The following is a 17,500-nucleotide window of genomic DNA, read 5'->3' on the forward strand; positions in this document are numbered from 1 at the left end:
TCAGGGGCTGCTGGCACATCTGCCAAACCAGCCAGAGCATGAAGGAAGAGAAGAGAAGAGAAGAGAAGAAGAGAAAGAGGAGGACGAGGAGGAGGAGGAAGACCGTGCCAGACACTCATTACCCACAAGGCAGCTGGATGGGCAGAGAAGAACGCTGAAATTGGTTTTTGGACAGCTGCATTGAAAGCGGTTAAGAGGCAAGAGAGGGAGGGGGAGCGAGTCGGAGAGATGGAGAGGAACACACTCTCCTCCTTGTATAGAGGACGACTGCCAGATGTTCCCAGCCCGCGAGACACATCCGCACATCACAATTGTCTTAGCAGAGGAGCCGTTTATGTTTTTCTTTCATTTGGTTTGCCTTGGCACTGAAAAAAGACATTGGCGAATTTCACTTAGATGGCAGGCGGTTTTATGTGGTCATGCAAAGTCAAGACATGCTTGGACATTTTCCAGACACACAAAAGGAGCTGAAAACCATGTGAGGATGGAGAGAAGGATGGACAGGGTCTGGATGAGTGAACAGCAAATGATCTGATGATTGTGAATGTTAAAACCACTTGAGACACAACGAATGGATTTACGTAAAAGCAAAGTGACTTTTACAGAGTGATGCTGTGTTTACTTTACTGATGAGAGCGCGCACACACACACACACACACACACACACACACACACACACACACACAGAGGGGGGAGTTGAAGTGATCTCCAAAGCCTTTTGGCTCGGGGCTCTTATCGGAGGATGACGATGGAATGAAACAATCAAACCATGACTGAATCAACAGACAGGCACACAGAGCAAGCACATTACAGAGACACATTATCAACGGCCATGTTCACCTTGAAGGTCATCCTCCAGAGTGTCTGCAGATTTCCGTCAGCAGCGAAAGATTAAGAGCAGAAAGGAAAACACACACAGACACCCACACACAGACAGACACACACACACACACACACACAATCAATTGCACCAATTAATTGCAAGAGCGCATAGGCTTAAATAACGCCCGCTCAGCTACAGCCCAGTGTCCTTCCAATGACAAACTCTGGGGCACCTGAGCTTTGATATAAAAAAAGCAGAGTGATTACAGGCATTCTCTAATCCTTCTTTTCTTGATGGCAGAGTGCCAGTCATATTCATGTTCCACCTGCAACAGATAGCGTCCGTTTTTATCAGTGACTGACAGGACAAGGAGACAGAGCAAGTGAGCAGCAGAGAGAGAGAACGAGAGAGGGAGGAAGAACAAGAAAGAGGTGAAGGAAGAGAGGATGAAAGATGGAAAGGGGGGGGAGGGGCGTATTAACTGCAGGAGTGACGGGTAGAGTCACATCAGGTCTGATCCATTACTCTAAGTCTGGGGATACATTTTCACTAAATCTTTTCCCCCAATACTGACATGCTCATGAGCGGGGGCCACCTCTCTTTCTGGCCTTCATTAAGGTCCCCCTCCCTCTCCCCCACACAAAACTTCCTGTCAGTGAAACAAAGTGGAAGACGTGGGAAAATTCATTCAGTGATGCAAAATGTGTCTAGACTTTCAACATAAGGGACACTCGACTAATTGAAACTGCACCTCGTTCTACCAATTAACCTTGAATGACCACGGCTGTCATTGTTCCTATTTCGAATGGCTAATAATAATCGAGGCATGGGATATTGAACATTCACATATAATTATTTAGATGAATGGGAAAGAGGCCGGAAAAAGTGATGGAATATCGGAGACGGTGAAGAAGCACAGCTCTCTGAGGGGTCACTGGCCGCGGGTATAACTCTTCAGTGCGTTTGGGGGGGGGGTGGTTTGGGGGAGGGGAGAGTGACGAATGGACTACATGACAATGACAATTCCTTTGGCTTGTCATCTTGTCAGAGAAGCCATCTTTATGGGCTTTGAAAAGTCAGGGCTGCAGCCCCCCGCAGACAACATCCTTACTGTGAGACAACAACACATCCATCCATCCATCTCTCTGTCGACGATGACACCTATATTACACGACGGAGCCGTCACTCAAAAGACAATTCTATGCTCTATATCATTCCACTCTGCTCTGCTGCTGTCATTTTAATATATCTGATTCATTCCTTAATAACAATAACCTTTAACAGGCAACTGCCAGCTAATTCACATAACCTTCCACTGCAGGAGCGATCAGCTTGATTTGTGTTTTGTTAGCACACGGTTCATGGCCATGGCACCACATTTTGAACATTAGACAAATTAGACACTCAACTCCCTCAGTGACTCTTTCAGCAAACTTATTTTCTCATCTCTCAGGGCCCAAATATCCTCGCGATGGAAAGCCTATCATTAATCCCCAGTGCTCCGCTACGTCAAACGCTGGAAAATAATAGACTCGGGGAGACGTCAGCACACTGCGGTCGATTGCATCACGCTGACTATGCCCTACGCCACAGGGACAAGTCGCTCTAGCTCGGTCGCTCCCTTTTTTTCGACTCTCTGTGCCTTGAGTCACTTTGCACAGCATGCCAATGGAAAAAATGACCCATGAAGTCCTTATATTAGGCAGAGGGCAAGGATAGAGAGTGGGGGGGGAGGAGAGCTCAAATTAGGACGAGAGTCACCGGAGCAGATGCGAGTTTGCCTGAGAGAGCAGTTGTGTCTGTCGATGGGGCCCTGCTGGGAAGTCTCTGTGCATCACGCAAAACGGAGTGGCAGATCTGTGAGCGGCGGCACTAAGTGAAGATGGCAGCTAGTCATTATCTCCAGCCCCGTGGAGCTATGGGGTAACGTGAGGAGAGCACCACCACATGCACACACTCATCCACCACTCTAACTCAGGAGTCGGACTGAAAGTTTTTCTTCACACACATACTGTATGCTGTATGCCCCTGGCATGTTGCTGAAGCAAAGACAACATACTATGCAAAATACACTGTGATAAACATACACACACTTGTACAAACTTGAAGTACCAAGCGTTTGAAACGCATACACACACACACACACATACACACACACAGGGTTCTGACCTGAGAGGCTGTCGGGCCGGGCGACCATTCGCTCGTAGATGTCGTAGGGCTGCGTTGCAGCGTACGGGTCGCTGGGGTCGTGCAGCACGGAGCGCGGGGGCAGGCCGGTAGTGGTGTTGTAGTGCTGCTGCGGCATGGCCGTCATGCCCGAGAGGCGGGCGGGGGACCCCCCCATGCCCGGGACTGCCCCCTGCTGGCTCTCGGCCCCCAGTGCCTGGTAGGGGGAGGTGGTGCGGCTGACGGCGACGGCACCCCCCACCGAGCCCGTGCGGGAGTTGTTGGAGCCCACGCGGCGGAGGGTGGCCGGGGAGCCGGTGCGCTGGATGGAGTACGGGGATCCGGCGCGGCCAGCCGAGGGCAGGGTGGTGCTGGAGAAAATACTGGGCAGCGGCCGGGGCTCCGTCACGATTGGGGAGCCGTACGAGCTGCCGCCTCCTCCTCCCCCAGCTCCCATGGAGGCTCGGAGGGAGCCGCGGGAGGGCGAGACGCCGCTGCTGCCCCCGCTGGCGTAGGCCGGGGACTGGGTGCGGGAGGGGACCGAGCTGACCCGCCGCATGGCCCGGCCTGGAGCTGCTGCTCCCTGCGTCTGGAGGGAGGAGAAGAGGAGGAGGATGAAGAGGATGAAGAGGAGCAGACCCTATTTAAAGATCAGACTCAAAGACAGCCACAGATGAAATCAGTCTGTAAATCAGAAAAAAAGATGTGTGTTTGCGCTTCACGAAGCAGACAGTGAAACCAGACTATGACCCTAAGAAAAATCACACACAAAGCTCTCAGTGTCCAGGCCCAGTCTGTCACCCTCCCCCCCGTCCCTCCCCAAAACTCACTGAAACCCGACACATCAAGAGACACCCATACTGTCAAAGGCAGAGCCTTGTCTGCGGGACTTCAGAGCCAAGATTGTTTGATTACGTTCGGTCCTTCATGGTCTAGCCCTCTCCGCCTCCCTTTGATCTCCCCCCTCTTTCAATAACGATTCTCAGAAGAGAAAAAGTTGATTAGACCATTGATTAGACTCTACAGCCCTCGCCTTATCTTGTCACGTTATGCAAACTACCCCTTTCTCTCCATTATATTCATTCGTTTTTAAAAACCAATCCTGCGGGTACCTGCACGGACGTCTGTCCTTCGGCGCGGGCATTCCTCATGAGCGTGGAGCAGCCGGCGGTGCCCGGGTACGAGTGCTGCAGCCTCAGCTCCGCCTTGCCCAGGTTCTGGCTGCTGTAGTAGCTGCTGGCATCCTGGTAGCCGCTGTCCGAGTACGAGTTCATCTGCGTGGAGCTGCGCGAGTTCCCTGTGGAGTGGACCGACGGAGGAGCAGGATGAGCTGGAAAGGTTACCACAGCTACTACTGTACTGCTTCAATAACCCAAAGCACCATTCCGGACGGATCTATAACACTCTCCTGTCACACTGCTGAAAACCGAAAACATGTGTCCCATGTCCCAAATGTTACTGTGCTAACCTAACCTTATGCAACTATCTATCTTTAACTAACTATCAACAAACTAAATGTTAACTACAAACCACGTTACCCAAAAACTTGTAACCATAATCCTTCTTCGACAAACCAGTTTGAGTTAGAAGAGTCAACTCCAGCACTCCTATGCAAAGAACCCAACTGAAATTAGCGCAGGCTCAGTAAATTCTGTCAACCCAGTCCAACATTCCACATCCCAGTCCGTCCCAGTCCCCCCCCGCCCCCTGAAAGGCACAAGGACTCTTGGCTGCATAAACCCGGAGTGACCCTCTGAGAACTGGACTACTGGATTGTTCTCTCCTCCTGCTAAATTACTAAATGTGAATGTAAATGTACTGCTCTGGTGTGTGTGGCTCTAGAAGTGGGCAGTACAGACAGACCCTCACTTTCATGGAGAGAGGTCTGCTCCGGGGAGTAGAGCGAGAGCTGCTCCCCTTCGCTCCGGATCCGGAAGGAGGGCGACTGCGAGCTGTCCGTCAACCGCGACTTGCCATCACCAGACGTGGAAGCATCTGACACAGAGGAGAGAGGACGACACAGGCGTCAGCTTTAATACCAGAGCACGGCTGCCATCAGGGGTAAACACTTCAGAAAGACAGGAAAGCTGCTTTACATACAGATTAGCAGGTCAGAGGAGTCTGTTTGCGCTGAGCCCCTTTCTTTCAGTTGGTTGTACTTTAATCCAAAGCACTGCTATTTTAGACAAATGTCAAATAATACAGCTATGGGCCACCGTAGGGGTGAGGAGGTAAGCTAAAGCTGCTGGCTGGGGAACAGTCAGCACAGGCTAGGACCAGCATCAGGCGACAATGTCTCTATCGTGTCTCCAAGGGCGGCAGTTGCTGAGCACAGATGTCTGAGCTTTCATCCTTCCCTGAGTTCTCTCCTCTTTGACACCCCTGGCCCTGGCCTGCTTGCATATAGATGAGTGTGTGTTCTACAGTGAGAGAGGAGGAGAGAGGAGGGGAGGGGTGGGGGGTGTTTTGGGGGCTGGCCTGTTTGCACAGAATGATCTGTTGACGCGAAAGCCCAGGGGTTTTGACAGCCTAACGGCTAGCGCTCTCGCTTGGAAGTGTGTTAGCAAGCCAAGGTGTTTTGTCTGCTGTTTTTTCCACCACCCTCTCATGTTGTCATCAAGGATCTTTTCACTGCCTGCAGCTGTAGCGATGGGCCGTGGTTTCAGCCCAGGCCAAGCATTAAATTCTGCTTTTGCTATTACTGTGCCTGACAAGAAATCATTGCATATCAGGCGCTCAAGCTTAAAATAGGGCACCCCTCTGACAGACTGTTATTAAAATAAATACACTTAATACACCTTTAAAAATATCACGGGAACTATAAATTAAGGTGTAGTCGATCAAGCTGAACCTTTCCTTGACATGTCATGTCATAGCAAGACATCAAGCTCATGGCTACAGTTCTATCAGTGCTCCACAAGACAGGGGTGATACATAGGCTAACATTTCTGATATCCAAATGTGATTGCATAGGGCTGGGTTTCCCGATAATGGTGTCTCTTAAGCGTTTTACGAAGACATGACAGGTAAGCTATACCTTGTAATAAATTAAACTTTTACTAAAACTTGTTTAGTTTCCTATGCGGTCACCATATCGTCTCACAGGCCTATACCTTAGGAGCCTTTATTCATGTTCTTAGCATCGATTTTTGACATTAATGCAAGTTTAGTCGTGCATGAGATCATTATTAAAGAGAAAAATGTAAAAATACAATGCAAGTCAAAATTTAAAAAAAAAAATCTAAAATAGGACGGCTGCAGACTATATGTATACTAAGCTATGGGCGTTTTTGGAAACACCTAAGGTTAAGACACAGCTTTAGAAATAATTTGTGAATGAAGAAGGCTTCAGGAAACCAGGCTTAGGAACTAAAAGGTGCTAAAAGTCGGCTATTGCTTAGTTAGGCTGCAGGCTACATCGAGATGTTTAAATATGGTGACAAACAATGTCGAGGCTTGATTACAGTGTGGTCAGCTATCTGTTACCAATGAAGGCAATATAGTCAGGGAAACGCTTGGGTTTGCATGCTTTAAATGTTGTTGCTGTGTTTAAAGAAGCCGAAGGCGAAGGAGCTTGTGCGGTGTCGATGTCTAATCTCAAATGCAGTTGTTGGTACATAATTACAGCACGCTTTTAATTGAAAATGATGCCACAAGCATCGTTAACAATAGTGATAATGAATTCAATAATAATAATGAACACAAAACACAAGGGAAGGTGATTGAGCACCACCTAGGGTCTTTCTGTGCACGTGCCTGTTGGATATTGTGAGCTACAGGCACTTTTTTTTAGGCTCAACTCGTTCAACGATTCCCATGGCAAGGCAAACATCATGAAAAATGCACGCCGATGGGCTAAATTATTGATCAGCAATGGTTACTGGAAAACGATGACAAACTGCCCTCCGAAAAGCTGTTGTTAGTCCAGGAGTACAGCTGGGGGGTTTGCGGGTGCATTTATCTCACAGACAACACTTAATATAGGTTCATAATGGGAGATGTTTTTTCATTGGACTCTCCTCAGGGTGTATGAAGAGTCATTCCCACAGCCCAAAGAGCCACCTTAATGGAGGACGATCGGTCATCCACCATACAAAAAAAAAACACCTCTTTTCTTGGCCTGTCTTTATATCCATTTCTCTCAGTAGTGCCTGACAAATGAAGAGATGTGGGGATAGATGAGCTTTGTGGTCACTTTGTCTCGCCGCTGCCCTTTAATTGCGGTGGTACTGTCTTTTCTGGAGGTTAAGTGCTACTTCACCCTGGCGCTTGCGGGCGAAACTCGCAGGCTGGGCGACAAGAGCCCCCAAGGGCATTAACAAGGGGTGAGACAGACCCGCCATCATCCCTCTCCTGGGCACAGATGTCCTCCCTCAACTGGCAAATATCATGGCGTCTTTGAGGAACTCTCTACTGTCATGGAGAGCTCCAGAGAAGAAGTAGCACTACATTCCGTCAGGGTAGGGAATTAATGGTGACCGTTCTCCATCTCAGGCCCATGCAGTGTTCATAATCTCAGGCCACATAACAGCACAAACACACATGAAAAGGTCCATGCCAAGTTATTGAGTTTTTAAGTTCTAAGTTTTTTGTAAGAATCACCTCACAGTATATGTACGTTTAAATACTTATATAGACTACCAAGTGATCCGATGGGATTCGTTATCAATTAGAAACACGTCTTGCACTTTCGGGCTTTTTTGTTCATGCCAGAAAGATTGATGAGAACATAAAGCATTAATTATGCTCAGTCATTCAGTTAATCGGCCGTGAAATGCATTTGAAATGAAAATTGGCTCATGATTCATTTCAATCACATATTTCCCTAGGTCTTTTAAGCATACGACTGCAGCCTTGCACGTGCGTGTATAGTGTATTGCCCACGGGAGAGGTATAGGCCATAATATGTATGCATTTGTCTTTGGCTGTACACTACATTTGACTAAGAGGATTATTACATTGGATGCACTGAAGTATGCATTCATTTTAATTCATGCATTTTTTCCATATACAGCATGGCCATACTTCACTGTGGCCTATTCACATTAGTTAAATAACAGCAATTCCATCAGGACGGTTATTCAATATTTCAAAATGCAGATTAAGTCTCATTATCTGATCCAACCAGACAGACATGACCAGAGGATTAAGCAAATAATATAGCAAATGCATAAATATAGAACTAAACCAATTCATTATCTAAGAAGATGGCATTCAAACTGAGCGTGCTGTGTGTAATTTGGGCATATTAGCACTTGAGTGTAATTAGCACAAGCGTCAGGCAGAACAGAAGAGAGCAGAGTTGCCGATCTCACCTGCTGATCGCCACGGTAGGGACTTCTCAGAGGAGCTGTGAAGGAGAGGCAGAAAGAGAGGGAGGGAGAGAGAGAGAGAAAGACAGGTTCACCTCAGTATAGCCATACAGCACACACAATGGTCCATATAATCAGCTGCCATTCAACTCTTTAATTCAAGCCTCACATCGTGCAGACAGTCTATCAGTACTTGACATTGCTATCTCCACATTCGGTCACAAACAAAGGGCTCTGAACAGCAATAAGTGTGTGTTTGAGAGAGACAGAGAGAATGTGTGGATGTGAGAGAGAGCGAGAGCGAGAGCGAGAGAGAGAGAGAGAGAGAGAGAGAGAGAGCTCATGGTGAGAGGGAAATCATTCTCTTGGAGCAGAACCACTGGCTGGGATAACGGATGGGTCACTGCCCTTCACCTATCTGAACCATTTAGACAGGGGGCTTTGAAAGAGAGAGAGACAGAGAGAGAGAGAGAGAGAGAGAGAGAGAGAGAGAGAGAGTGCAGGAGAGTGGGGGAGCATGAGGGAGTGTTTGACAAAGATAGAGAAAGTAAACAAACTGAAGAGAAAGTGACAGAATAGGAATGTGTAAAAACCTCTTCTAATTGTCTTCTACCACTCCAATCCTCGTAAATAAACTCGAAGCAGAAACGTACGGTTGGTAGAGAAGAAAAAAAACACATCACCCATCTCCATCCTGATGGGGATTTCAGCACTGATTGAAAACTACTCCCAAAGTAAATGGAAAGCCTATTGATCTGGGCTCCGTAATAAAAAAAAGAGCGAAAGAAAAATGCCAATGAGGCCCAAATAATAAGTCGTATACCACAGCGCTCGTGGGAAAGTAATGGTGACAGCGGCAGGCATAGATCAGAGACGGAGCAGACCGCTGGAATGAAGCTAATAGTGGGAGTGGATCTAGTGCACCAACATGGCCACTCAGGTCTGCACAGGGGGGGAAATGGGATAGCGTGAGGAGGAGATGGATGGGGAGATCAGTGGATGAATGATGTCACAGGAAGAGGGAGGAGGAAGAGTGGGGAGGGATGGTGGGTGCAGGGGTTAGGAAAGTGCTGAGACAGGACAGGATTGAGGGGCTTTTTATGATGACTCTGTGTGTGTGTGTGTGTGTGTGTGTGTGTGTGTGTGTGTGTGTGTGTGTGTGTGTGGCTGCATGTGTATTTCTGCCTTTATCTTCCCTTAGAAAAAGAGGCTGTAAAACAGCCAGACTTGCAGAGTTAACCCAGGGTACGGCTGCAGGGATTAGCACAAGGGAGAAGCTTTGAAGAAAATGAGCAGGGCGAACCGCACACACACAAAACACACACACAACACACGCCACAGCTCGCCCAGCTCTGACTCAACCATCTCCAACAGCAACCAAACACAACCTGCGGGCATTACCAGAAAGAAAGGTAACCAATGGAAACCATTACGAACCATTGCATTAACACTGAAACCCTTAAAAGCCTGTTGACTTTTTAGAAGCCATTGAAAAGCTCGTCCTCACAACAATAATTACAGCAAACTCCACAAAGCGTCTGATCTGCAAGGGGCCATAAACATTAAAAGCTGTGGACAGCAGACCCCTTTTCCCCAGTTTACTTTCTGTACAAACTCCTGGAGGGGTGGGGGTGGGGTCATAAATGGTCTGTGCCTCTGGTGTTGCCCATCATCCTAGAGTGGGGGGGCAAGGTGTTCTCCACTGATCCAACCCCAGACAGAGAGCTTATGATGTCTACATCTGTGTGAATTCCAAAAGGTGTGTGTGTGTGGGAGGAGAGAGAAATAGAGTTTGTGTTGGAGTGTGTGTGTGTGTGTGTGTGAGACTGAGGTGTGTGTGTGTGGGAGAGAGAGATATGCTGACAGAGCCACAAAGTAACCTATTATGTACATGAGTAAACACACAATTATGGACGAAAAAAATAATTATGCACTCGATTTAAAAAAAAACAGTGCAGTAAATCACAAAGTAACAAAAACACCACACGCACGCTCACACACACACACGCACACAGACCCACGTAAACCCCACCTCCACACGGCAGCACATATTTGACTATCCCATTAAGGATTAGAAACCCAAGCATATGCTGTAAACTGAGGAAATAAAAAAGACCTTATTCATGCACATAACATTACGACACACACACACACACACACAGACAGAATTCACCCATGCACCACCCCCTCGCTAACACATGTAAATCTCCACCCTCCCACTAAAACACTGATCCTGCACTTCAGGTGGTAAAGTGTGTGGGGGTGAGCGAGAGCATGGAAGACAGAACCAGAGGGAGAGGGGGGGGGGGGGGGGGGGGGGGGGGTGAAGAGGGCCCCATTCTGCAGTGTTGGTGTCAGGAGACACAAGAGGAAAGGAAAGGGGGGGTGGGGGGTCCAGTGGAAATATAATGAGCCCCATCAGGGCACTTAAGTCTTCTATGGGCTCCATTGTGTGGTGGATGGGCCTGTTAGTGTCGTTTGGTGCCAGGACTGGGATCAGGCTAATCTACAGCCCAGTGCCCCCCCCCAAAACCCCCCCCATTCAAACACAAATGTAGCCCGGATCGCTATCTCACTATCTCACTATCTGCTCCCTTTATCGACCCAGGGCCCTCAGAGGGTGCTAACGCACGAGATGCCTGTTGTCTTTAGAAGTGAGGCGAGGAAGGGTGGAGAAGAGGGAGAAGGGTGGAGTGGGGGTGGGGGCGGGTGGACTATCGATTTCTCCGGTGAGCTGCCAATGATTCTCCTGCTGCAGACCGCCAGCCATAGGGAGGACAGAGCCCCTCGCTAAGCACTTTTCCACACAGAATCTCACACACACACACACACACACACACACACACACACACACAGAGAGAAAAACGCTCTCTCACACACAGAAACACACACAAAAGACCCAGATGTGTGCTGTGTTGGCTACTAGCGCCTTGTCCTGTGCTGGGGGCCTCATGTCCGCTCAAAGCTGCTTACCCTGCGCTAGGGTCACCCAGAGGCCAGGGCTTGCTTGCAGCCCGACCCTGGCGCTCCGAGGGGCCGGCAGCAACCATAATCACAACCCGCCGCAGAGCAGATGGACAGTGAAGATATAATAAGATGAAATAATAATAATAACACGACTGATCTCTCCTCACGCTGAACCACCACCCACCTGACCTCCAATCCGCATCACATCCCCACGCCAGGCATGTGGTCATTACTTTAAAAACTCCTGGCAGAGTGGATTGCCACTGACCCACCGGGGTTTACACGGAAGGGGTCACCATTGGTCATGTGCAGTGGAGACGGCCTGGCTACGCTGCATGACCGACCGGGGCCATCAAGAGCTCTGTCTCATGGGATTGGAAGGCGAGGCTCGGCGAGGGTACTCTTTGGCATTCCGCTGTAAAGAGGCTCTGGTAATGGACACTCTAAGCGGGACGTGTTATGCCTGTTATGCCCCCCCCCACACACACACACACACACACACACACTCTGTGAAAGCTCCCGCTGGGCCACCTGATCTAGAGGCGCGAGCTAACGACCCCGCTGAGTGGCTTCTACTGCTGCTAATTTCAGGCCCGCCACTCAACGGCTCCCCGAAGGCTGACCAGTAAAAGGCAGCTTTTCATTTAGTGGCTCACTTACCAGCACCTCATTTCATACAGCACTATTATGTCTGTGTGTGTGTCTGTGAGTGTGTGTGTCTATGAGTGTGTGTGTGTGTGTATGAGTGTGTGTGTCTATGAGTGTGTGTGTGTGTGTGTGTGTGTGTGTGTGTGTGTGTGTGTGTGTGTGTGTGTGTGTGTGTGTGTGTGTGTGTGTGTGTGTGTGTGTGTGTGTGTGTGTGTGTGTGTGAGTGTGTGCGCGCGCGCCTCCAACCTCAGTACGACACAGTGGTAGTGAAGGGGGGGAAAAAACACACACTTCTTTCTTACTTTATTATTCTAATGTGATTTCAAATGAATAAAACAGCCCTGACACGATCTTTATAAAAAGTTGAGCGCAGAGCTCATTAGGGTCCGCATGTATTATGCAGCATGTGAGGCACGCGTGTGGAATTCCAGGGTACAGGCCGGAGTGGAGGCTCGTCGCTAGCTGGCAGAGCTACAGAGGCTAAACGTGAGTGTCTAACACGACGGTATTAATAGCTCCCATCGCAGCGGCTCCATTACGCTGCCGACTCCCAGCCGGCCTCGACCCATTAGCATCTCCGCGCTGCGCTCTTTCTCTCTCACAACACACACACACACACACACACACACACTTCCAAACAAACTCAACTAACACACACCAGCTCATTCGCGCTCACAAAACATGCATGTTTCAGGAACAGCGACCGAGCCACACACGTGACCTGAGGCATGTTTTGTGGAGTGCAGGCTGCAACAGGTGAGAGACTCTGATGCTAGCGTGCCAAGCAAACTGATAAACACAGAGTTCAAATGTGCAGCCGATGCCAACAGCAACAGCTGTGAGAGATGTTAGCATCTCCTGTTAACTTTCAACAGTCACTGTAGGTGTCAACTGTCAACACCCCCCCAATCACTGCAGGGACAACATCAAAAATATGTGCCTGGCAGGATGCCCATGTCTTTGGATGTTTGCTGATTTGTTTATACTGCTTGACTGTGCTTTTTTTGATCAGAACCCAGGAGTTTACCTGGGTTTTAGTTGTCTCAGAGGACCTGACCAGCACTGCCACAGACACAGCTGCAGAAACACACACACACACACACACAAACACACACACTGGTTATAACACACTTATGGTATGGTGCTTTATACAGCGCCAGCCCTGTCAGTCTGGTTATGTCACCGCAGCAGTGTGACTGAATCCAAATGTTGGCGAAAACAGTTAGTGCTGCAGGGATTGATGACGGCTATTCAAACACAAATGTCTGCTCAAGCACAGACACACACACACACACACACACACACTCTTTTGACACACACAAACACAGAGGAGCTGTGCCTGCAGCAGGGGAGTGGCTAATTGAGTGGAATATAATGCTGCCTGATATGAATTAATGAAGCATTAATGTGACAGATTCATGGCTGAGGCTTCCAGAATCATGTCTGGGAAAGTGCTATCGGAGACCACCACAGGCTCACACACACACACATACACCGTAACCCCCACACACACCATAACACACACATACACAAAAAGAACCTACAGTGTTGTTCAGGTCTGATGCCACAGGAAAACTCAACAACCCAGTACCCCCAGCCACGGCTGCCATTTATAGGTGCAGTCCTCGATTATAATCCACATTTTCTTTTTGCAAAATCCAACTAAATTCTCCTAAGTGTTCAAGGTGTCCATTATGTGTGTGTGCTCAAAAGCAAAACACTCAGGCGTTTCTCCACAGTCCTGGCTCTGTGAAAGGGACACAAAGTGGCTCGGACCGATTCCAGCCAATCAACACACTGCTTCAGGGGCATGGAAGGGAAGGGTGCAATTTAACAAATAAAAACAACATTTTGCCAGAATTGAAGGGCTGCACATGTAACGTGTGCACATTTCCAGTTTCCTCAACACACACACCCCACCACCAGAGCCATGCGTCACTGTGCTGAGCATGTTATAATCATGTCACAGGAGGAGTCACTATTTCTTTTGGTGTTTCACTTGGCAGCTTTGTCTGCAAATTCAATCGGATGGAAAAAAAAAAAAAACACACTGGGGCTGAAAAGCAAACCGCTGAGGTGAAGAGACATATAGCAGCGATTACAGTGAGCTGCTATAGATAAGTACATCTTCTCCTGCACCACATGGAACTGAAGTCAAGCTGCCCACCCTTCTGTGTGTGTGTGTGTATCTGTGTGTGTGTGTATCTGTGTGTGTGTGTGTGTGTGTGTGTGTGTGTGTGTAGATGTGTGTGTAGATGTGTGAGAGAGAGGAAGAGGGAGTAAAATGCATGCATAAAGAGCACAGCAGGCTCCACAGTCAAGGTATACCCAGCGGGGAGCCATGGAACAACAGCACACATAAACGCCTCCAAGCACGTCCTTTTGTGTGACAAAGGGAATGTATGTGCAGGCCTGTGATAGTGGCTCTATTGTGTGTCTGTAGGGGAATCTGCGTGGGGTGGTGAGGGCAGTGCAAGAGTGTGCCTGCGATTGTGTGTGTGTGTGTGTGTGTGGGAAAATGTGTACATGGGTAAGTCAATACATTTGTGTCTGTGTGTGTGTGAACCCATAACTTCATGTGCATGTAAAAATGTGTGTGTGTGTGTACTTGTGTCTTCATACATGCACAGTGTGTGTGTGTGTGTGTGTGTGTCTACCTGCCGCTAGCAGCATCCGGTGACTCAGCCCCCAGTCTGCATCGTTCCAGCTGATTGGCCACAATCTGCCGCTCCACCTCTAGCTCTCTGGTCAGCCGCTCAAACTGGAGCTCCTGTGAACACAAACACACACACACTCATAAGTCACGTGAACACACAAACACACACATTCATAAGTCACGTGAACACACAAACACACACATTCATAAGTCACGTAAACACACAAACGCTCATAAGTCACGTAAACACACAAACACACAAACGCTCATCGGTCATGTAAACACACAAACACACAAACGCTCATCGGTCATGTAAACACACAGAGACACAAACACACAAACGCCCATCAGTCACGTAATGCTGCAAGCACTTAACCCACCGAAGGAAATATGAACGCACAAAGATGGAGGCTTCAGTAACGATGCACACACAAACCACACTACATAACGCTACACTACACAAGCAAGATGAGGAGCCTATACTGTGTGTTCTTAATTCACAATGCAGTCACCAGACTACCCCCAAAACCAGACGCTTTCCCAAATGCAACCACAGAAACCCATAACAAACCAAGTGTGCAGCCCATATGTACCATCAGAAGCCTTCAGAGTGCAGTGTGCAGCCTGTGGAGAGCACTGAGAAGTCTGCAGCCTGTCGAAAGCAGTTTGCAGAAGCCTCTAGAGAGCAGTTTGGATCAGAGCACAGGGAGTAGGGCTGAGAAGGTGATGATGATGATGATGGGTTGACGAAGAGCAGGGGGAAAAGGGAGGAGGAAGAGAAGCAGTGAGTGGAGAGGAAAGGCCTTGAGTGACAGAAGGCTGAGCAGAGTCCCCTTGCGTCATCAATCTTAAACGCAGGACACCACACGTCCAAACCGAGACAACACACAACACTGTGTCCTCGCTTCCCTCAGGGACACTTTAGAAAACATCAAAACGCCACACATTCACACACACATACCCAGCAACAGTGAAATGATATCAGCCACACACACACACACACATATCAGCCACACACACGTTCTATGGGATGGAGGGCAGTGGCAGCAGAGTTTAACCTTGCTTCCTCGGTTCCACTGGGGCTCGCGCAGGAATCTGCATCTGACTACTCTAATTACCCAACAAGAACCAGGTTGGGACTTCAGGCACTCTGTGTGTGCGTGTGTGTGCATATGTGTGTCAGACTCACAGCACTGCAGCACAGTACAGCGTGCGCACACACACACACACACACACACTCACACACACATACACACTCGTAACTCTTCCTTTCTCATGCATCTCACATTCTTCCCCTATTACACATGCATATTTTCATTCTCACTTTCTCTCCTTGCCTTCCTCCCTCCCTTCCTCACACACACACACACACACACACACACACACACACACACACACACACACACACTCCCAGAGCACTCCCTCTCGGAGGCAAAGAGGCACACTGCACATTCGGTTCCGCTCCAACAAGCGTTCAAACACACTCACCTCCCTCTCGCCAGACAGCAGAACGACACTTAGCCTAGCCGCCTTTCCTCTTCTCTCCTCCTTCAGTTTCATGCTCTTTCACTCCCTTCCTCTCCCTCTCTTTTTTCCCCTTTCTATGCAGACTTTCTTTCTGTCCCTGCCCTCACTTCTGCCAGCTCCTCCACGCCTCTCTCTCTCCCTCTCTCTCTCGCTCTCTCCTCTCCTCTCCTCTCCTCTCCTCTCCTTCTCTCTCTCTCTCTCTCTCTCTCTCTCTCTCTCTCTCTGCTCCTCTCATGTGAAGGGGTGGCTGAGAGCATGGGCTCTCTGCCTATGCTGAGGGATTGGCTCAGAGAACTACTGCTGCTTTTCTCTCTCTCTCTCTTGCTCTTTCTCTCTCTCTATCTCTTGCTCTCTCTCTGACACACACACTTTCTCTCATGGTCATGAAGAGTACTGTACTGCAGAGAGTAAGAGAGACAGATGGAGAGAGAGAGAGAGAGACAGAGAGGAAAGGGGAAAAGGGAAAACGGGTGTGATTCAAGCCCCATATCCACTTTCCAATGTGGGTAGTTTCCTCAGGAAGTTCAAACATCCTTGTTGGCCGTTACCCTGAGTTACAACACAGAGCAGATACGGGTGCCACGATAGGCTTCAGCAGAATTTTAGGAGAGGGAGAAAATAAAGGAGAAAAGAAAAGAAAAACAATCCCATGGATTTTTGAGCTGTTCTGCAATACAAAAACCCTCATCACCCCTACTGATTGCACTGTGTGTCTGTGTGTGTGTGTGTGTGTGTGTGTGTGTGTGTGAGCGAGTGAGTGAGTGAGTGAGTGAGTGAGAGAGAGAGATGTATAAAAAGCTTTTTTTAATTTTGTCATCAGCCCTGCACACTGCCCACATCTCCTCTCCACCCCAGCAAATACACAGTTCACAGACTAAAGTTTCTCACCCAGTGTAAATGAACTGCGCAAACATTAGATCAAGTCAATTTCACAGCCAATTTTCTCACACTTACTCATTCCACTTCAAAATAGAGCAATAAAAAAAACACAACAATAGTTCTACATCATTTACCACAATATAACACTATTTCCATTACAGATGACCCCCACACACACACACACACACACACACACTCCAACTCTGACCCCCCCAGACCCTCCAGAAATAATAACGCTCTCCAGACTTACCCAGAACTTCATTTTCAGCAGATCGTGAAATTTGAAAAGGCTGAGCAAAGTCCTATATTTAGCTCCTTGAGTGACATGAGCCTGTCAGCACGAGGCCGGGCTTAAGACTGCTCATCCATCTGAATAAAGCCCCAACTCTGAAGAGCCAGAATCGACCAGTCAGCCCCACTCACACACACACACTCTCTCTCTGTCTCTTACACACATCCCACCCCGCCCCTCACACACACAAATGCTCACACTCTCCCCCTCAGCACTGCAGCACTTCCACA

At 48.6% G+C, this 17,500-nt stretch overlaps 1 protein-coding gene across 1 annotated transcript in view; it reads right to left on the reverse strand.

Annotated features, from left to right (window-relative positions):
* LOC308366248 (plakophilin-4-like) overlaps positions 1-17,500 on the reverse strand; it is a gene marked incomplete at both ends in the record, with an annotated part of 65,845 nt that overhangs the window by 29,736 nt on the left and 18,609 nt on the right. The window contains 5 exons of the mRNA XM_080839883.1: positions 2,993-3,578; positions 4,102-4,286; positions 4,853-4,984; positions 8,305-8,339; positions 14,574-14,686. Of these exons, the coding sequence (XP_080696009.1) occupies positions 2,993-3,578; positions 4,102-4,286; positions 4,853-4,984; positions 8,305-8,339; positions 14,574-14,686 (1,051 nt within the window). The remainder of the gene's footprint in view (positions 1-2,992; positions 3,579-4,101; positions 4,287-4,852; positions 4,985-8,304; positions 8,340-14,573; positions 14,687-17,500) is intronic.

This window comes from Sprattus sprattus, assembly GCF_963457725.1.
Source record: "Sprattus sprattus genome assembly, chromosome: 5".
NCBI lineage: Eukaryota > Metazoa > Chordata > Actinopteri > Clupeiformes > Clupeidae > Sprattus > Sprattus sprattus.